General features: G+C 41.8%; 1 protein-coding gene across 13 annotated transcripts in view; it reads right to left on the reverse strand.

The window, feature by feature from the left end:
* The window catches only part of TMEM164 (transmembrane protein 164), a 192,378-nt gene that overhangs the window by 88,480 nt on the left and 80,714 nt on the right, over window positions 1-23,184 (reverse strand). For 12 of the 13 annotated variants that reach the window (XR_016391292.1, XR_016391293.1, XR_016391291.1 and 9 more), the window contains one exon: window positions 7,536-7,602. Coding sequence is in view for 10 of the 13 variants with exons in the window: in XM_089904182.1 (XP_089760308.1) it covers window positions 7,536-7,602 (67 nt within the window). In the remaining 3 variants the exon portion in view is untranslated. Of the gene's footprint in view, window positions 1-4,838; window positions 4,923-7,535; window positions 7,603-23,184 lie in introns of all 13 variants that reach the window. The other variant, XM_089904186.1, reaches the window with a different exon arrangement.

Raw genomic sequence — 23,184 nt, forward strand, 5'->3', positions numbered from 1 at the left:
GAGGGAGACGCAAGAAGGAAGAGATATGGGGACATATGTGTATGTATAACTGATTCACTTTGTTATAAAGCAGAACCTAACACACCATTGTAAAGCAATTATACTCCAATAAAGATGTTAAAAAAAAAACAACAACTTAAAAGCTTAAGAAAATGAGGTCACAGAAGTTTGTAACTTATCCAAGGTCACATGAATAAAGGCAGAGGAGCCAGCCACAAAAGCAAGGACAGGCTGGCTCCAGGGCCAGCAACTTGACCACTACATTATGCTAACTCTTAACAACCAGGCAGAGACGAGAAGACCTTGAGAATACGCTGCAAACCATGTGAACAGTTGTTACTGCTCAATGTTTTCTGTTCTATTTTGGTGTTTTCCTGTATTTTCTTTTTTTTCCATTATGAATATATTACTTCTGTAAAGAAAACATTTATACAATTGTAACGGCAGAGGCACAAAAGCCTCATGCTTTGTAGTGTTTTTTTTTTCTTGTTAAAACGTTGAAAAACAACCACTTTTGCATTGGTAGTGATTATTTTTCTATTTCTACTTTTCTGTATTTCACAAATTTTCTTCAGTAAATATGTCTTCAGCTGTAATCAGGAAAACGTCATTATTTTATTAATTTTTTTTAAATATCATTATTTTAAGTGGTTTAAGAAATAATTCACCTGGGAAAAAATATCATCTATCGTCCCTGTGTCTTCATACCTAAGATTTTATCCTGGACGTGTGTATGAAAGATCCCTGGAATTTCTCTGAGCAAGACAGAGGTTCGAGTTGACTGACTAATTCACTTACACTCTCTGTGGATACCTACCATGTGCTGGGTGCCCTGCAGGGGACAGATACCACAAAAGACCCCATCCTTGCCCGAAGACACTAGTTATGATGCAGTGCTGAGAGCCTGGCAACAGGCTGAATATACAGTCCAACCAAACTATGGAATGCTAAGCAGCTATTGGAAAAGAATGAGCTACATCCATACCTGAAGAGATTGCGGGTTCTACTGTTAGGTTAAAGGAAAATACTCTGGAGGGATGTTTATAGTGCAATGCCAGTAGCGCAAGAAACCTAGACCCAAACAAACCAACAACCCTAGAAACGTGAACATCTTTATCTGCATTTACGAGCAAAAGAAAAATGTGGCAACATATACAAACCCTTAATACAACTTACCCATGGGGGGACAGGACTGAAAGTTGATGGGGTTAAAAGACTGGCTTTCTCTTTATACTCATCTGTTTAAATGGTTTTTCAAGGAGCGCATATTATTTTTGCAAAAAAAAAATTCTTGAAAGTATAATCAATCCTCCAAATCTCTAATGGATATTGTATAAAATTTCTGCAAAGACTTGACTTGGCTTAATACTTGAAAATCAATCTTATCAATTAGGAAAGAGGAGGAAGGAAGCCCATGAGGTTTGGTATCAGAAAGACAGAAGTTCTCAGGCCAGCTCTGTCAATTCCTGTGTGTCCCTGGGCAAGTTAGTTAAACTTTCTAAGGCTTATCTGTAAAATGGAGACACTAATGAAACCAAGCGCAGTCATCAGCTAGATTCCTTAAACCATAACTTGCTTAATAAATAATATTCTGTAACCTGCCTTCACCGACCAAGCTCGCCTTAACTATTCTTACAAACTGTATACCCTCCAAGCTGCTTAAAGATTATATCACAAGACTCCTTTAACCACCCCCTACAGAGGTGTTAAGTTGTTTTTCAGGAACGTGGAACTAGTCTTGCCCAGTTGAAACTGGTCGAGACCGCCAACCATTCAACTGGGCCTGAGAGTGCCTGATGTATAACCTTTTGATATCAGAGGGCCAAAAACTCCACCCTCAGATCATGCTAAGGTCACCGTTTTTCTGAACATGCAGTCCATGAAGAAGCATGTAACTCAGATACACTTGCACAGAACACAGATTACTTCACCTTCTTGCCACCAATCATTTTACCCCAGGCCTCAGACCACCCTCCTTCCTTGTCCCATAAATATCCCGAGCCCCTCGCCTTGCGGGAGGTGGATTTGAGATTTGCTCTCCTTGCTTGGCTGCCTTGTGAATACATTTTTCTCTGTGGCAAACCTCAGCATCTCAGCATTTGGCTTGCTGCGCGTCAGGCAAATGAACCTGGCTCAGTAACACTAATACCCACCTCGTAGGGTTTCTGTGAAGATCAAAGACTAATAATTAACAACTAATGCTGCTTGAGGGCTTCCTATCCGCCAGGTGCTCTGCTACATGCTTTACACATATTAACTGATTTAATCCTCGGAACAGCTTTAGGAGGGAGGCACTATATGGGGGAGGCACCCCCATATCATAGATGAGAGCACGGAAGCCCATTCAAGTTAAGTAACTTGGCCAAGTTCCCTTCCTCCCTCCCTCTCTCTTACACACACACACACACACACACACACACAGGCGCACACACACACATATGAGTAGCACAGCCAGGGTATGAACCTACAGAATCTGATCCCTGAGTCCATACTCTTAACAACTACACTAGGGTGACATATTTGCATTTGTGAAAGCTTTTGTGGTTGCAAAGTCCCATCTACTTGCAAGGAATTCTTAGTAGCGGTGGAAAAGATAAGAAATACACATAAAATCTAAACACTACAAGGGCTAGAAGATGTGACAGAAGCGGTGTCACAGGATGTCTTCTGGTGATTGGCAAATAAGGGGCAAAGTCTATATATACGAACTGGAGTTCATGACTCTCCATCCTGCTCTTCAGACGCTCAATGAGGAGTTTACTGGTTCCTACCTCCATGCCACTGGCCCCGGCACTCCTTTGGTTGAACTACCTCCTTCCTCTGCAATTTGCATGCACATTCTAATAGCGCTTCAAGGTTTGGTTCAGGCTTTACTTCTCCATGAAGCCTTTCTGGACCACTGCATCCAACGACCTCTCCAGGAGACAATGCATTAGAGTGCAAAGTCCTCGGGTTTAGCTTTAGTACCTACAAACCATGTAACCCTGAGCAAGTCATTTAGCTTCTTTGAACTTCAGTTTCCTCATAGGTAAAATCGGGTTCTTGTGAGAATTAAATAAGAACATCCATAAATCGCCTGGCACATGGTAGGTGCTCAAAAAATGCTGCTAATATTAATCCTTTTCCCATTTTCTTAGAGGTCAGAACAACTGCAATTTAGCGATTGAGCCTGAATTGCCTTGCAATTTTCCTTTTTCACCATTTTGACTCTAACATTGCCATCACCTCTCAGGCACTTATGCCTCATCTTTCTAACTAAACTGCAAGTTCCTTGAAGGCCAGGAATGTATTCTGGTTGCTTTTGCATCTCCTGCAGCATACGGCACAGTACTTAACACAGAAAAGCGCTCAATAAAAATCTGGACTGACTGGTATGGCTGGGCTGTATTCATGGAGGATGTAAGACCCTCAGAGGTTAATCTTGAAGTACAGGCAGCAATTAGACATATTCTAGGGCAGGCCCTAGAATTTGGTGGAAGCCCAGGCCTTCTCACCACCTTCCACATCCCTGCACACTTGGCATTCATCTGATCAGAAACACGCTGGTGTTTGTAGAAGGTTGAGGCGCAACTTTGCCCAAATCAATTCTTCAGAAAGCTAAGGCCTCTTCTGAAAACAAGCTTTTTCTATTTTAAGTACTATTAAGAAAGCAAAGGGAATTATAGTTTTACTTCTTTGAGCTTAAATAAGAAAAAGAAATCAGATAGCTAAAAATTACATTAACTTATCGGTCACATTACTTAAAAAAAACACCTCAAAATTATCCTAAAATGTCTTGTATTTGTAATGTACAATTTTTCTGTTTCAAAAATGCAAAAAAAAAAAAAAAAAAAAAAAAAGCAAAGGGACGTTCTGTCCGTAGTTCAGGTCCAAAACCCCAAACTATAACTTTTTAAAATAGCTCAATTTCCCACTCACAGAAATAACTTTTCTAGGTCAATTAGCATGTTTCAATATGCCAATCAGCAGAGTGAGAGCCGATCTGCATTGGTGACAGCAAAGTTTTCCCAGAAGCCCACATGGGTACAAGGTGTGCCGGCGGCAGTTACATCCCAAGAACATTGAAATAATGATTGTGGATGGGGAGCAGTCACCCCAGTGATGAAAAAATCATTACTAACCTCTTCCACTCAGTCTGACAGTTAGGAACATTCAGGAGAACCATCTAACAGAGCAAAAGAACTGGGTAAAAGGGGAGGGGTGGTAAAGGAGGAAAAAAGGAACTAATGTAACAGATCAACATGGATACACAATAATGGGCAATTTTGATAATGAAATAATAATATACTTGAGGATTTGAGCCTTGAAGAAGAAAGGAGCTCGATGAAAAGAATCATTATTCTTCTTCTCCTTATTATTCTAGTAGAAGACAGATGGCTGCAAACATAAATACTGGCCAGGCCAGAGTCTCTGGTCTGAGAAGGGGGCTGATACAGTGTCTTAAGTTTCTTTTCTGTTTCCAATCTCCCTTGCTCAGAACACATCGCATTTATAAGAAACTGTCATGGGCGTTTCAGGGCAAAAGGCACAGGTCTGGGGATGCAGCTTGGGCCCAGTGCCTCATTCTGAGGACCAGACCACCAGCTTTGCAAGGTAAGAGCTATAACTGAAAAGCTAATATGCAGCCAAGTTCCATAGGCACCCTACTTAACCCCCCACCCCAGCCTCTTGGCTTGCACTTTCCAGAAGGTGGTTTAGCCTGGCATGGATGACATTCTTTGCAAAGTCCCAGGCATAGATAAGGAACCCCATCACCATCAGACCAAAAAGCCACTGGCTATAACAAGGAGCTCACAAAATAGGCAGCTCGTCTATTCTCCAAGCCATGGACTACTGACAGCTTGGGCTGGGGGGATCTTAACATGGGATCCATGGATGGGCTTATGGGCAAAAGGGGCAGGAGGTGGCAGTCTGTGTCCCCCCTGAAATTGTATGCAAACCTGTCTCTGCGCATCTGGGAAGAGGCTCTATGGTCCTCATCAACTTATCAAAGAAGCCTATGACCCAACGCTTTTAGATGGAGAGAAGCTAAGCAGCATCTCCAGCATCTTGACTCACTAGTATTCAAACTCACACTGAATTTCAATCAGACAACAGGAAAAGGGCTCTGAAGTCTGAGTCAGGAGACCTGGGTTCGAGGCGCACCCACCTTGGCTTTTTAGGCAAGTCATTTAACCATCTGAGTTCCCCCTCTAGAAGATTAGACCAGACAAGCTTTCAGCTCTCTGCTGATCTAACAATAGTTCCATGATGCATTTCCCCTCCTTCCCTCCAAGAAGCAAAAGGGAAATCACCCTTGAGACACTTCATCTGAAGCCAGAAAGAGACCTACTCTGAAATCCTGGAGGCAAAGAGCACTTACTTGTAATATGGGCCATTGGAATACACGTTCCTTCTTCTAAGGTGTCAGCTTCTAAGATGAAGAACCAGGAGGAAGTTGGATCTGGGTATTCTCTAGCTGGTCTGCAAACCCCAGTGCCAATGAGGCATAGGACAGAGTACTACAGCACATGGAAATTCACTGATGACCCAAATCCTTTAGCTGACTGTGGCAACTTCCTCCAACTCCCTCACTCGCTGTCTTTATATATGTGAGTGTATGTATGTCTGTGTTACTGGAATACACACCAATTAGTTCATTCTACTTTCCTTGTTTCCTCATTATAGCTAATTAGGAAAAAAAGGATTAAAAAGATCAAGGGCCAAGAAGGAAGGAAGGGCAAAAGAGAAGTCAAAAGCTGACTTCCTGCCTAACTGGATCATCAGGCTTAAAGAGTTGCCTACCTTCCTGTGTCTTATTTTAAGTCAAATAAGAGGTCTGAGCTCAAATAAGGGGTTGCAAAGCAAAAAGTCTGGAAAGCCAGGGTAACCCAGGAGTGGTCCCACCCACTTAAAATAACCAGACCAAGACCAAAGCCAGTTGTCAAGACATATGCAAATGGAGCCACCATTGTGAGCTTTTATCGGCTTCATTTTAGAAAAAGAGGACCAAGATTATTTACCAGAGTGATTGGAATCGCTAGTTAAGAGAGAGCTCATCAAAGAAATTTCAATGTTAAGGAAAGTTACTTGGACATTCTTGATAAGCTGGCTGGCTATAGCTTGACATTTATTTGGAAAGTATTAGGTGTCATAACAAATATAATAGAAAATCTGCCATTAGAGAGGGGAAGAAGGGCAGAGAGGGAAAGGGAGGGAGGGAGGGAAGGAAGGAAGGAAGGAAGGGAGGGAGGGAGGGAGAGAGGGAGGGAGAGAGGGAGAGAGAGAGGGAGGGAGGGAGGGAGGGAGGAAGGGAGGGAGGAATTTCTACTGATGTATATATAATAGGCACCTAGAAAAGTATAACCATCATAAGGGTATACATGAGTATTTGTGGAGAGGGAGTGACTAAATCCTCAGAGAGAGTGAAGTGTAGCTGTGGTTGTAGGATCTGAGGCTTAGTCTCCACTCCCAACTCTGCCACTTAGAATCTGTGTGTCTCCCTGAATGTCAGTTTCTTCTATAACAAGAGGCCATAATACTTGCCCTCACCCAGCTTAATATCTACGTTACACAATTGTTATTGGAAAAGACCTTGTAAACTATGAAATGCTACCCAAAGAGGAAGGGTTATCATTATGAGATTTAAACTATGATCTTAATGCATGAGGCAAATTTAAGTCATGAAAACAGAAAGCAGTAGGAAGGATTTCACAGGTGATTTCTTTCCCTGAGCTTTCTAACCCAGCCTGCTAACCCCTCTGCAGTCCCACATATGGGAGTCTGAGGACAGGGCCCAGCCACTCCTGTAGCTTCTGCTTCCCTCTGCACTGGTTCATCACCCAGCCACCTGCCACAGGGGGTTCTACCTGCTAGCCACTGGGGGAACGTGTGGGCCAGACTGCCCTGTGGGTTTGGAGGAACAGGGAAGAAATCCAGTTCTTGCCCAAAGGGGCCTTTGGCAAAGCAGACTGGCTTTGAGGCTCCCCAGCAGATTATTCTGGACCAATGTGGCTGAGTCCACACTAGAGGCCCTTAGAACACCTAGAAGCCTCTGTCGAATGGGTGAGGCCCCCTTTCTCTTCACCAAACCCTTCCAAGAGCCTCTGTAGGCTTTTTTGGTCCGTTTTGGTTCTGGCCTAAACCCTTATTAAAGCCCTAGAGTTCCACACAATACTCTCGGCCCCATCAAGCTCCACTGTATCCAAACAGGGCTGCATCAAACCTCAACATTGAATGTGTAGATATTTAAAAACTTACATGGAGGGGTAAGGGGTAGAAACTACTATGTGTAAAATAAATAAGCTATAAGGATACACTGCACAGCACAGAGAATATAGCCAATATTTCATAATAACCTTAAATGGAGATTAATCTATAAGAATATTGAATCACTATGTTGTACACCTGAAACTGATATAATATCGTAAATCCCAACTATGCTTTAATAAAAAATAATTTAAAAAATGAAAACTCACACGGGCACATGAGCTAAGGACGAGCAAGCAAATACCGTTTTGTATGTTGCTGGTATGTTCCTAGAAGAGGTTACTTACCAGCCGCGTATTTACCACAGGAAAGAGCAGGGCAAGAAGAGCTCCATTCAACATGTGCATCTGTAGCCTGGAGAGGAAAAGAGATAAAGTGCAGGTCACACGCTGACTCTGATGCAGAGGCAGACAAAACTGTGTCAGGTTATGCCATGGCAGATGGGAGAGCGTGTAAACAAGTGGCTCTCTGTGTAAAATGGCACTGGAGTTGGCACACACGCATAAATAAATGAAAAGCAGCATATTTTGCATTGACTGAAATATTCTGAAGAGCACCACCGCCACCTCAAAATCCCCCAACCACTTTGTGAACACGCTTTGGTTACAACACTTCATTGCATAATGAGCTCTGGGCTCCCTAAACATGCGGTCAGTCCCAATCTCAGCTCCAGCTGCTGCGGCTCAGGCAGCATTACAAAGGGGAACTGCGGGAGCCAGGTGTTATTACACTAGTGTGTTACTACAGTAGAGACCTGTTTCTTAGAGCAAGGCTGCTTATTTCCACAGCCATGCCCAAGGCTTCTCCCCAGACAGAGACCTGGGCATAAAAAGGCTAGCTAATACAACCCAGGGAGCCAACTGCAGCGTTTGCAAATGCGCTCTCCCACCTTCTTAGAAACACCTTCAGGGGCTGCTGCGGGAGGTGGGGAGGGCAGAAGTGGCAGCCTTCCAAACTTTCCTTCATCTATTTTACATACTGGGTTCTGTGATTTAAAAGCAAAACACAAAAGAAAAAAGAGACAGAGACAAGAAAACCACGGGTCTCCAGCATCGGGTAGGGATACCGTTTCCCAAGTCCAGACTTGTTAAAACCCACACTAGGAACCCTTTGTAAGGGGGTTCCTGATTGGCTCAAGAACAAGCAAGTCAGGAACAAATTCTGCTTGTGTGAGCTGTGGGGATGGATTTAAGCAGCTTCCTTCATCCAGGCAAGTGGTCCTTTACTACTGAGGGAGAAGCAAAGAATGACAGTCTGTTCCTCCTGGAGAAAAGCTAATTTGACGGGTCACGTACAACCATCGCTGAGTCAACGTGGCTTCTGGACCTCAAGCTCACTCTCGCGCTCTCTCACACCCACACTCACAGCAGCCTCGTGATACCAGGATCTCTGTTATGCCCTGACTGGGACCTAGAAGAACTTAAGCTCTTCTCTTGGCGCTCACAGACGTGTGCCTAAGACTAACAGAAATGTTATAAGGAGCCCCAAGGGAACAGCACACAAGCCCCAAGGCTGCTGTTTGTTTCTTTCTGCTGCTTGTTGTTACCAATGCTGCGATGATGGTGATGACGTGCACTTAACATATTCCAGGCAAGTATCAAATTAACTGCTTTAAGTAAATCCTCTCGCCGAATTTTTACAGCAATCTAACGAGATGGGTACAATTAGTGTTTGCATTTTGTGGAAGAGGAAACCAGGCTCAGAAAAGTGAAGTGACTTTGTCAGTGTCACACAGAGGACAGTAGAGCCACAATGCAAACCCAGGTTTATCTGACTCCAGACCCCTCTCACTGTCTTGTATCAGAGCCTGGCTCCCTTCCTCCATTGCAAATATGACCTCAGGTAGAGAGTCACAGATGCTCCATTTTCTTTCCTTTTGGTTACAGGGGTCTCTCTTACCACCTCCTTGGAGGCACACCAATGCAATGTCCCTCCCTGGGTTGGCCAGACTACCATGCTTTTACAACAGCATCCTTCTAGGGAGCACCCCATGCTCTCAGAAACTGACTGTTAAAAACTCTGGCTCGAGCCTCAATGCCTGGAGCAGGGCTCATTAACAGCCGTTCCAGGGCTGGGGTGAAGTAACATTTGGCCTAACTCTGCCCCCTGGACCCTCCTAAGTGACAGCCACAGCAGAAACAGTCGCCCTGGGAGAGGAAACATCTCACTGATAGTCGAGGTAAAGCTGAACTCTAGTGCCAGGCTTTGCCACTGACCTTAAAAGAATGCTGGCATTTACACAAGGCCGAGTAGATATCTGGGCAACAAAAGTTAAATCTTGAGGATAATGGAACTGATCCCAAAGGCCCATGGAAGGCCAGAGATAAAGAAGATAAAAGCCAACATCAAGATTCAAAATAACCAATAAATTCCTAGATAAAGATAAGCCTTGTTCTGGGTCCTCAAAATTCAGTTCCACAAGCTACATACAGGCCAAAGGGTGAATTATACTTAATATATAAAAGGGTCTTGCATATCACTAATTATAAAACATATCTAACATATATTGAGCACTTTCATGTGCCAATCACTGGATTAAGTATTCGAATGCATCATCTCATTTATTCCCCACAGTTTTTATGATAATCAGCGTCATTTTCAATTTCACAGCTAAGAAAACCAAAGCACTAAGTGATTAAGTGACTTGCCCAAGATCAAACAGATAATAAATAAGTGGCAGAGGGAGAAGTCACACTCACCAAGTTTCAAGACCGTGTTTTTGCTGCTGTACCCTGCACTTCAAATCCATGATATGAACATTACACGTGTTGCGTGCGTGCATGCGTGCGTGCGTGTGTGTGTGTCAGACAACAGACCAGGTAGGAAAAAAGGTTCTGGGATGCCCATGGGACAGGGAAGGTCATGCCTAAGAGCGACGGAACCCCTAGTGTGTTCTGTTGCAAAACTGCCCCAATTACACAGCTTCACTGGCCTCTACAGACCCAGGGCACGGCCCAACAGGTAAATGACTGACCACATCAGAGGCAAAGGCTTTTGCTTTTGCTTTATACCACCTCCAGCCTGCCACTCAGATTTCTATTGGGTATTGGAAATAGAAAATGAACCACTAGAAAATCCAGTGAGAGTTCCTTCATCTGTACAATGGGAAGAATAGCAGTACCAACTCACAGAATTATTATAAGGAGTTGATATGTATAAAGTGCTTAAAAAAGTACATGGCATACAGTAAGACTCAGATACATGTTTCTTAAATAAATGGTGAAGAGCTCACCTAAAAGCCTCATATTAAAAGGCGAGAGGGATCATGAACCATGGAGGAAAGTCGAACTGTTTTAAAAATTCGAAGTGTGAGAAGGAGATCGAGAGAGAGCAAAAGGACAGACTGAAGGCCAGAACCGAAGAGTAGAGCTTGGAGATGGACTCCAGGTCAGTTCGTCACACTTATAAATCTTCTTCTTGCTGGCTAGAACACCTGGCCATTGCCACTGTCACAGATGTTCTGTCAGCTTTTTTTGTTTCTGTGTAGGATACTGTACTAAGTTACCTTAGCTGGTGACAACCTGGGGCAATATGGCAAGTGTTATGGGTTTGATTCTCTTTCAGGTCAGTTAATTTCATTAAATTTAGTCCACACACATTAGTCCCTTAGTGTGTGTCTAATATCGCTCCTGGTGCTATAGAGAAAAGGAGATCAATATAATTAAGACCTAGTAGTTGCCTTCAAGAAGCTGACAATCGTATTGAGAAGCCAAGAAATAAAATAACTAGAGGAAATGTATTATAATGGTTAAGAACTTGGTTTGGAATCAAACCTACATTCAAATCCCAGCTCTACCATTTACTGGCTGAGTTGACTCTGGACAAATGACTTAAAATATGTGATTCAGAAACTTCCCTGGTGGTCCAGTGGTTAAGACTCTGCGCTTCCACTGCAGGGGGCATGGGTTTGATCCCTGGTCAGGGAACTAAGATCCTGCATGCCCCACGGCATGGCCAAATAAATAATAAAATTTTCAAAAATAAAGAAAAAAATATGTGATTCTGTCTCCTCAGTAATAAAATGGGGCTAATAACAGTATCAACTAAAAGAGTTGTTGAGAGAATTTAATGAGGTAAGACCATGTAAAGTGATCAACATAGTGCCTAGGACATAGTAAGCACTCAATACATGATCACTATTATAATCCTTAATAAAGCAAGGTAAATGAATATCACATTATTCACAATGATAAATGAAGTTATTAAAAAACCCTCATCAAATGACATATTTGAATTTAGCACTTGATTATAACCAAGAATCAAAAGACATGGAACAGATAAAGTTCTCTGAGTGCCTGGAAAGGAAAATTCATAGAACGAAATTCTCAAAGGAAATTATAAAATATTTTGAACTGGACAAAAATTAAAATACGATATGCCCAAATGGGTGAGATGCTTATAACATGAAATTCTTATATTAGGAAAAAAGTATGGCCTCAAAGCAGTAACCCAAGATTCCACCTTAAGAATCCAAAAACAAGAAGAGCAAAATAAACCCAAAGCAAGCAGAAAGAATGAAATAATAAAGAGCAGAAATCAATGAAAGTAAAAACAAAAACAATAGAGAAAAATCAATGAAACCAAAAGCTTGCCTTTGAAAAAGGCAATATAATTGAGAAACCACTAGGCAGAATGACATGGATAAAAAGAGAGAATGCAAAAGTTATCAATATCAGGAAGGAAAGAAGGGATATCACTACAGTCCCTCAGGAATTAAAAGGATAATAAGGATATACTATGAATATTTCTATGCACATAATTCAAGAACTTAGAGCAAAATGGAGAATTTCCTCTAAAACCGCAAACCACTAAAACTCACCAAAGATGAAATAGATAACCTGCACAGTCCAAACCTTGCCATTTGTGACAACATGGATGGACCTTGAGGGGATCATGCTGAGTGAGGTAAGTCAGAAAGAGAAAGACAAATTACTGCATGATCTCAATTATATGTAGAATCTAAAACAAACAAATAAACAAAATAACAAACTCATAGATTCGAAGAACAGACTGGTGGTTGCCAGAGGGCAGGGGGTTGGGGGTGGGTGAAATGGGTGAAGGTGGTCAAAAGGTACAAACTTCCAGTTATAAAAGAAATAAGTCATGGGGATGTAATGTACAGCGTGGTGATGATAGGTATTGTACTGTATTATTTGAAAGTTGCTAAGAGGGCATATCTTAAAATTTATCATCGTAAGGAAAAAATATGCAACTATCTGTGGTGATGGATATTAACCAGACTTATTGTGGTGATCATTTCACAATATATACAAATATCAAATCATTATGTTATATACCTGAAAGTAATATAATGTTATATGTCAAGTATATCTCAAGAAAAAAGAATCTGTAGTCAAAAATCTTCTGAATAAGACTCAGATGGCTTCAGTGATCAATTCTACCAAGTATTTATACAACCCGGTCCAGAAAATACAACAGAAGCAAGCATTTCTCAACTCATTTTATGAGGCTATTATTACCCAGATACAAAACCTGGGGGGCAGGGGGAGGGGAGGTGGGAGGAGGAGGAAGAAGAGGAGGAGGTGGAAAACTAAAACTAAACTAATATCCCTCATGAACACAGACCCTCAATAATGTTAGCAAATTAGTGGGGTTTGTCCCGGTAACGAAAGGTTGACTCAGTATCTGAAATTCAATTAATGAATTCTACCAAATTAACTGTGTAAAGAATAAAAAAGTATATGATCACATCAACTGATACAGAAAAGGCATTTGTCAAAATTCAACATCTATTTATGATAACAAAAATACCAACAAACTAGCAATAGGAGGGAACTTCCTCAACCTGATAAAGGACATCTAAAAATTACTTTGCCCAAAATCATACTTAATGATACCGAATGCTCTCCCCATTAACATCAGGATCAAGATGAGATCCTGATCCTCAGCACTCCAATTCAACACCATGCCAGTAGTCTTAGCCAGTGAAATAAGGTAACAAAAATAATAGAGATTGGAAAGGAAGAAATAATACTATCTCTGTTTGCAAAGAATTATTATATTTGTAGAAAATCCCAAGGAATCAACAGGAAAGTTCCTAAAACTAATATATGATTTTAGCAAGGCTGCAGGATTGCAAGGTCAACACACAAACATCAATAACATTTCTACACAACAGTGGTGTAAAACTGGAAACCAAATTTTTTAAAATATATACTATTTACATTATTTTCCCCAAAACTGTAATACTTAGGTATAAATCTAACAATATATGTACAGAATCTGTACACTGAGAACTGCAAAAGGCTGATTAAAGAAATCAGAGATCTAACAAATAAAAAGACATACCATGTTCAAGGATTAAAGGGCCCATCATAAGAAAGATGTCAATTCTCGCCAAAATTATCTATAGATTCAGTGCAATTCTGATCAAAATCTCAGCAGGATATTTTGTAGATACAGGCAAACTGACTCTACAATGTATATGAAAGGGCAAAGAAAGAATAGCTAAAATAATTTTGAAAACGTAGAAGGTAGATGAAAGAATCACACTACCTGACTGTAAGCCTTATTATATAAAATTATAGCAATCAAAACAATGCAATCTGGCCAAGAAAAGACACATCAAACGACAAAGCAGAATAGCCCAGAAATAGACCCACACTGATAGATTTTGATTTGATTTGATTTTTCATCAGATTTGGAGGCCAGAAGGCAGTGGGGCAACGGGCAGATATATATTCAAAGTGCTAAACAGGGGCTTCCCTGGTGGCGCAGTGGTTGGGAGTCCGCCTGCCGATGCAGGGGACACGGGTTCGTGCCCCGGTCTGGGAAGATCCCACATGCCGCAGAGCCATGGCCGCTGAGCCTGCGCGTCTGGAGCCTGTGCTCCGCAGCGGGAGAGGCCACAACAGTGAGGCCCACGTACTGAAAAAACAAACAAACAAACAAAGTGCTAAACAGGTGTGTGTTGGAGGGGGGTGCCTGTCAACCAAGAATCCTATATCCAACAAAGCTATCCTTCAAAACTGAGAGAGAAATTAAGACATTTCCAGAAAAGCAAAAACTGTTATGACTTGACCTGCCCTGCAAGAAATGCTAAAGGAAGTCCTGCAGGTTGAAATGAAAGAACCCCAGACAGTAACCCAAAGCTGCATGAAGAAATAAAGATCTCAGTAAATCTTTGGCATGGGCAATTATAAAAGCTAGTACTAGTGTAACAGCAGTTTGTAACTCTAATTTTGTCTACATGATTTAAGAGATTAATACATTTTTAAAAACAATTATTAGTCTAAAAGTTAGTGTTACTGTAACTTTGGTTTGTAATTCCACATTTTGTTTTCTACATAATTTAAGAGACTAATGCATTTAAATAGATTAAGTTTGGAGGCATACATGTATAAAGATATAATTTTGTGACATCGCTAACTGAAAGGGGTAGGGATGAAACCGTAAAGGAGCAGAGTTTTTGTATATTATTGAAATTAAGCTAATAAATTCAATATAAAATGTTATAACTTTAGGATGCTAAATGTAATCCCCATGATAACCACCAAGAAAATTGTTGGAGAATATATGCGAAAAGAAATGATTAGAGTATTAAATTGTTACACTACCAAAAAAAATCAGCTAAACACAAAAGAGGACAGTAATGCAGGGAATGAGTGACAGAAAGTTATAAAGCATATAGAAAACAAATAGCAAAATGACAGAAGCCCCTGCTTATTAGTACTAACTTTAAATGTAAATGGATTAAACTCTCCAATCAAAAGACAGAGATTGGCAGAAAGGATTAAAAAGAAAATATGATCCAACTGTATGCTGTCTACAAGAGACGCACTTTAGATCCAAAGACAGAAGTAGGCTGAAAGTGAAAGGATAGAAAAAGATATTCCATGCAAATGGTAACCAAGAGAGCAGAGGTGGCTATACTAATATCAGACGAAATAAACCATCAATCAAAAGAGTTTACAGGACTTCCCTGGTGGCGCAGTGGTTAACAATCCACCTGCCAGTGCAAGGGACACAGGTTTGATCTCTGGTCTGGGAAGATCTCACATGCCACGGAGCAACTAAGCCCGTGCGCCACAACTACTAAGCCTGCACTCTAGAGCCCACGCACCACAACTACTGAAGCCCGCATGCTCTAGGGCCCGCACACCACAACTACTGAGCCTGCGTGCTGCAACTATTGAAGCCTACGCACCTAGAGCCCATGCTCTGCAACAAGAGAAGCCACCGCAATGAGAAGCCCGCGCACCGCAACAAAGAGTTGCCCCCACCTGCCACAACTAGAGAAAGCCTGCGTACTGCAACGAAGACCCAACACAGCCAAAAAATAAATAAAAATTTATAAATAAATAAATAAATGTCTGCCCAAATAAAAAGAGTTTATAAGACAAGAAAATTATTTACTAGTAAAAGGTTCAATACAGCAAGAAGATATGACAATTATAAACATGTTGGTACCTGATAACAGACCATCAAAATATCTGAAGGAAAAATGACCAAGTTGATGGTAGAAATAGACAGTTCTACAATAATTGTTGGAGACTTCAATACTCTACTCTCAGTAACAGATAGAACAGTCAGACAGAAGAAAAGCAAGAAATTAGAGGACTTGAACAGCACAAGAAACCAACTAGATCTAACAAACATATAAAGAACACTTTACGCAACAACAACAAAATTCACATTCTCTCAAGTGCATTTGGGACACTTCCCAGATAGACCATATGTTAGGTGGCAAACTAAGCTTCAACAGATGTTAAAAGATAGATATTACACAAAATGTCTTCTCTAACCATAACAGGATGAAGTTAGAAATCATTAACAGAAGTACAGTTGACCCTTGAACAACACGGGCAGGGGGTGGTTTAGGAGCACCAATACCCCAAGCAGCAGAAATCTGCATATAACTCTATAGTTGGCCCTCCATATCCAAAGTTCCATGTTCACAGATTTAACCAACCACAGATTGTACAGTACTGTAGTATTTATTGAAAAAAAATCTGTGTATAAGTGGACCCATGCAGTACAAACCCATGCTGTTCAAGGGTCAACTGAAAAATGGGGAAATTCACAAATTTGTGAAAATTAAATACATTCTTAAACAATCAATGGATCAAAGAAGAAATCACAAGGGAGACTAGAAAATAAAATGCAAATCAAAATCATAATAAGATACTATCTCACACCATTAGAATGACTACTATCAAAAACAGAAAACAACAAATGTTGGCAAAGATATGGACAAATTGGAACTCTTATACACTGTTGGTGGGAATGTAAAATGGTACAGCTGCTGTGTAAAACAGTATGGCAGTTCTTCAAAAAATTAAAAATAGAATTACTATATGATCCAGCAATTCCAATTCTGGGCATATACCCAAAAGAATTGAAAGCAGGGGTTCTATGGGATATTTGTACACTGATGTTCATAGCAGCATTATTTACAATAGCTAAAACATGGAAGCAACCCAAGTGTCCATCAACAGGTGAATGGATAAACAAAATATGCTATATACATACAATGAAATGTCACTCTGCCTTAGACACTGTGACACATGTTACAACATGGATGAACCTTGAGGACATTTTGCTAAGTGAAATAAGCCAGTCACAAAAGAACAAATACTGTATGATTCCACTTGTATGAGGTACCTATCTAGAGTAGTCAAAATCGTAAAGACAGAAATGCTGGTTGCCAGGGACTGGGGATAGGAGGTAATGGGATTTATTGCTTAATGGATACAGAGTTTCTGTTTTTGCAAAATGAAAAGAGTTCTGGAGATGGATGGTGGTGACGGTTGCACAGCAACATAAATGTACTTAATGCCACTGACCCCGTACACTTTAAAAATGGTTAAGATGTTACATTTTATGTTGTGTATTTTATCATAATAAAAAAAGATCTCATAGAACTGTACGCCAAAAAGTCAACTCTACTGTATGATAATTAAATAAAATTCAAAAATATATGAGAAGCAAAACACTCAACTCTCCCAGCCTCAGCTTTTACACCTACAAAATAAGTGATCCTAGATTCTAAGCCTTTTAAATAGTGCTTTTTCCCTCTAGTTTTAACACTAAAATTTTCCAACATACAGAAAAGTATAAAAATAATATAAAAGGAACCTCCGCGTCCAGCATCCCACTTTAATAAATTTGAACATTACTGATTTAGTTGAAGTTCCATGTAACCTTCCTGAATACCATTCATCTCCTCGACTCCCTAACCAGATGGAGCCTTTATTCTGAAGGAGTTGGAGTCCTTCCTATGTTTTTTTTTTTTTTCTTTGCGGTACACGGGCCTCTCACTGTTGTGGCCTCTCCCGTTGCAGAGCACAGGCTCTGGTCGCACAGGCTCAGTGGCCATGGCTCATGGGCCTAGCCGCTCCGCGGCATGTGGGATCTTCCCGGACCGGGGCATGAACCCGCGTCCCCTGCATCGGCAGGCGGACTCTCAACCACTGTGCCACCAGGGAACCCCCTTCCTATGTTTTTATACATTATTACATTTGTATATATCCACAAACTATATACATTGTTGTTTCATGTCTATCCCATTAAATAAATGATAAATGATATACTCTGTGTGTGTGTGTGTGTGTGTGTGTGTGTGTGTACATGCATATCCATCCCCTTCTGCAAATTACGTTTCATTCAACATGGCTTCTTCTAACTGTCCATGTTAACACACTTAGTCTGTTTTTCACTGCTGTATATTATTCAATTATATGAATATATTAGAAGTTATTTATACATTGTCATGTTGATTGAAGTCTGGATCGACTTTTTTCCCTTCAGCCAGGAACTACGTTAAGATTTGCTTGCTGTAATTTGTATTATAAAAACAATAGATATATTTCTATCATCCCAGAGCCTAGGGTCCTTCCACTCTACTTCTGTTTCCGTAAGCCCTTGGTCTCAGAGTATATACGCTTTGCCCGCTGTGTGAGGCCCCACAGCACAAGCCTGTCATGTAGCAGGGAATGCAGTTAGGATCTTACATCTTTGAACTCACTTATCAGAAAGCATGCCAAAAGCCGCTGAATCTAGGTGGGGGTCATAACTGTGCTTGGTGTACCGCCCTGTTCACCTTTCCAAAGGTTTGAAAAATTTCAGAATAAAAGTTGGAAAATAAAAAAAACAAGTAAAGAAAACCAAACAAGTACAACAGGAAGGCTTGGCTGGCTTTGCCTGTGGACACGAAGATAAACTTCCTGGTTGCAACTGGTGGTTTCCCACTTCCTTGTTCTGGACCAAATGGGGCTACACAACTGCAGGGGCTCCAAAACCTTTCTTCCTGTGAATTTCATGAAGTTTGCCCAAGGCCCAATCTGGAAAGTGCCCAACTAATGAAAAGGGTTACTTCTCCGAAGGCAGTTTTCATTCTGAAATTCTACTTATCTGCATGAAAGCAATTTTCCTTCCCTGGGATCCTAATTCTAATAGTTAGGTTAGTACACAGATGGTGAAGCCTAAGGACAAGGATAATTCTATATATTATTAACACCTATTGATTACTGAGTCTATGTTAGGTTTCATGCTAAGAGATTAACTTGGATCATCTCTCATCTAATTGTCACCACCAAAGAAGTAGTTACTATTCATAGCCTTCTTTGACAAATGAGGAAATAGATGCTAAGATTTAAGCCTTGCTCCGAAGGCTTAAGAAATAGCAGAACTTAACCTGAAGCCATCTACTTCCACTGCTCTCAAGATTCCACAAATCACATCTATCCAACAAACCAAATGTCGAATAACAGGGCACGGTTTAAATACATATTATGTCCATTCAAATGATGAAATACTATGCAGTCATTAGAAATCATGTTTAGAAGAATATTTAATGACACTGGGAAACAATCATAGCATATTAACTTTTACTATATTACAAAGTAGCATGTATAAAATAATAATCCCAATTTTGTTTTTCATAATGGGCATATATACACGGAAGACTGGGAGGAAATTATACCAACATATTAATGGAGGAATTATCACTTATTCTTATTTTCTTCTCTATTGTTCTGTAACGCTTGATGTTTTCCTTATAGTGACTGGATTACTTTTATAATGAGAATGAAATGTCTATTTTTTCTTTTTTTTTTTTGGCCGCACCGTGCGGCATGCAGGATCTTAGTTCCCCGACCTGAGACTGAATCCGTGCTCCCAGCAGTGGAAGTGCAGAATCCTAACTACTAGACCGCCAGGGAATTCCCCCTACTTTTTCATTACTCACTGAACAGCTCCTACATAGCTTACCCAAACCTTATCTATTATCCTGTACTGGTTTTCCCTCCTGGAATTACTTTTGCCCAATAATTAGCACAGTAGATTCTGAACTTGGCTTCCAAAAGGATTAGGTGTGCTGACAAAGTACAAAGAGGCCCAAAACGATCAGTCCCCGCTCCTCTGCTGAGAACTCCTTTTCATGCTTCCCCAGATGGGAAAAGTCATCTGTATCTCTGGCCTTGCTTTTACCGGGAAATTGCGTACATTCAAGCACACGTTGAAAGCAGAACAGCCCAACGAGGGAGAAAAAAAAGACAAAAGCAGTCCCTGCTCCAAAAACCTTCAGAGAGACTTCCAGGAGAGAATTTGGGGAGATGAAAATACTGAATCAGAATCTGTGGGCCAGGGACTTCCCTGGTGGCACAGTGGTTAAGAATCTGCCTGCCAATGCAGGGGACACGGGTTCAAGCCCTGGTCTGGGAAGATCCTGCATGCCGTGGAGCAACTAAACCCATGCACCACAACTACTGAGCCTGTGTGCTGCAACTACTGAAGCCTGTGCACTCTGGGGCCCATGCTCCACAACAAGAGAAACCACCGCAGTGAGAAGCTCGCACACCGCAACGAAGAGTAGCCACTTGCCACAACTAGAGAAAGCCCGCATGCAGCAATGAAGACCCAACACAGCCAAAAGTAAGTAAAATTTAAAAAAAAAAAGAACGAAAGAAACTGTGGTCTAAGACTGTAAAAGTCAAAAATTCCCAGGAGGGAACAAAATTGAATATGTACACGTGGGGAGAAAGGCTGCTTCTGCTGTGTATGGAAGGGGAGGGGAGACCCGTGAACAATCTGAAAGCTTCTTCCCTCTTCCATGCATTAAGGGAGAATATGTATAGTTGCAGGCAGCAACGTGGCAGTGGCTCAGAGGACCGCAGACACCAGAGCAGCTTCCGTATCAGAAAGGAAATTGGTGTCCTTGAATTGCTGTTTATTTACTACGGATTTTAGGTTTCCAGTATCTTTCCCTTTGAAATCTACAGCATTCATATGTACGGCTTCCTCTCCCATGCCAAGAACAGTCTTAATAAAGCTGCTCAGGTCAGAGACAGTCTCTCAAACACCCTTTTCAGTAATGAGTCCAAAGCTAGACCAAAAAGCAGCTACCTCGGAGGTGAAGATGCCAAAAGGCTGCTCCTTTGGGGGTTCCAGAGCAGCGGGTCTGTTGAGCACTAGGAAAGGGGGTGCTGAGACCGTGAAACCATTAAGACACAGCAGCTTCAGCCTGAGCCCACCTCATGAACTCAGGACAGTCCTAGAGATATGAGTCTCCCTGGGGAGAATACTGCTGTTTAAAAATTTGAGTGTATAATAAATGGGATCTAGAGAAAGAGAGGGTCATGGGGCTACTGAACTCTCATAATATCATGTGGCCCCAAGGCCAACAGGGCATCAATCTTGCAATGCCAAGATCACATGTCAGGCTGTCGTAATTGCCCTCACGCACCCCCATGCTTCCCTCACCTACCTTGGCTCACACCCGGCCTCCAGACCTCTTTCCATCCAGCAATGCACCCCTGCTCTCTGTAGCACAGATGAAATTTCATCTCATCTCCTTCAAAAGCCTCTCCAGATTGAGTCAGCAGACACTCATGACCAAATAATACTGCTTGCATCACAGGTCCACTCCCTTCCATGGGTACATGAAAATAAGCAGATTTAAGGGGTTCAGCGTTGGGAGGTGGGGGTGCCCGTACCCTACACTTCCTGAGGCAGAGGATGTAAACCAGCTCTGGGCTATGCACTTTTCTTACCTGGGGTGGGGTAGGGGAAGAGTTCTCTGCCATGGGTGCTCACAAGACAGCTAAGTTGGCTGATCACAACCCAAAGCTAGTCACTCCCTTTTCCTCCATCTATTCCTTCAAAATACCCCAGCTCAGAGACAGGAACGTTCCAAAAGGCTGGCTTCTCTAAGAGGTTCCTAGGCCCTTGTGAAACCAAGAATTCCATTCTTTTCTAAAGACAGTTTTCAGCTTGCTTTTCGGCATCCTGGCTGCTAAGAGGCTACTGGCACTCAGAGCCCTCTATGGTGGCGGGATCCATGGAGACAGGGAAGGGGGAGTGAAAGCTAGCTACCAAGTGATGATGACTTCTTCCTTCCAACAGAGAGCACGAAACTCCGAGCTACCCAGCGCTGCCCAAGGCTGCCCTGGCCATGCCTGCAGTTCACATGACTGGTGGGCCTTCAGCACCAGGCCCGCCTTTCAGGTGCAATAGAGAGCTCTTAGATGTCCTCCGACTTCAGCTTCAGATGGGGCACGATCATATAAATGGATCTGGATATGCTAACTCTGCTCTAAGAACAGCATTAAACACACCAGAGACCTGCTTCCCCCAGGGAGATGGGAGGCCACGGTTAGACTTCAGGCTCTTTCCAGGTCTTAGAAATGCTGAGGGCTGCCAAGGCTAGAGCTGGGAAGTTGGAGAATGTTTTCCACACCACTGAGAGAAATGTGGCTTGGGGTCCTGAGAGCAGCGTTGTTTCCAGAGGTGAAGGGCCCAGGTCTCCAGCTGACAAGTAAATCCTAATGGCACAAGAATCTTGGAAAGGAGGTGCAGCAACAGCTGACTCGGACAAGCGGCTGTTCCTTTTTATCCAGTGAACCTGGATAAACTAGGATAAACTAGAAACTAGGAGTTTCTAGCCTTGGGAAGAGACCAGATCGTCTACAGGAAGCATCACCAGTCGCCAAGAAGGAGGGACTGGCTGGCTTTTCAGTTGCATCTGATATGAACACTTGTGACAGCTGCAGAGGTTCCCCAAGCCTCGGGAGGTGAAAATCCCCGCTCTGATCGTTATGCCAGAAAGTGTGACTATAAACTCCGGGTATCTCTATCCCTAAAGAGCATGGGATGATATCACCAGGATGAACTGCAGCTTTCCAGAACCCCACCCCACTCCAACTATGATATTCCTTTTAAATACTCGAGAAATCTGTCTCACTGCCTTTGAGCTTTGAGCAAAGTCCCTGTACACGTGGAATTTCCTCTTCCCTCCTCCTCTCTTTCTGTGTGCTAGATCGAATGGCTCTAAACGCAGGGTCAGCAAAATATGGTCCTCCTGTTACGTTTGGGTCAGGAGGGGGGTGATTTGTGTGGTAAAGTACACATAATATAAAATTTACCATCTTAACCATTTTTAAGTGTATAGTTCAGTGGCATTAAGTACCTTCACAGTGTTGCGCAACCATCACTGTCATCTGTCTCCAGAACTTTTTCGACCAGTCCTCCTGTTTTTGAAAAGTTTTATTGGAACACAGCCAAACTCATTTGTATACATACGGTACTGTCTATGCTGCTTTCATGCTACAACAACAGGTATGTAGTTAAAACACAGATCATATCACCTACAACATCTAAAACATTTATTATCTGGCCCTTCATAGAAAAAAGGTTGCCGACCACTGCTCTGAACCAAAATATAGGGAATTCCCTGGCAGTCCAGTAGTTAGGACTCTGCGCTTTCACTGCCAAGGGTGTGGGTTCGATCCCTGGTCGGGGAACTAAGATCCCGCAAGCTGTGCAGCACGGCCAGAAATTAAAATACATATATATTTATACACACACACACATATATACATACATACACACACACTGGATTTCTAGTTTAAAATAGCATTTGCTTAACCACCACTAACACAGCCTCTCCCAGCTTTCCACTAAAATACCTATCAAGAT

Source organism: Delphinapterus leucas, chromosome X, assembly GCF_059928025.1.
Source record: "Delphinapterus leucas isolate spDelLeu-1000000601 "Yukka" chromosome X, BTC_Dleu_Yukka2, whole genome shotgun sequence".
NCBI classification, from domain to species: domain Eukaryota; kingdom Metazoa; phylum Chordata; class Mammalia; order Artiodactyla; family Monodontidae; genus Delphinapterus; species Delphinapterus leucas.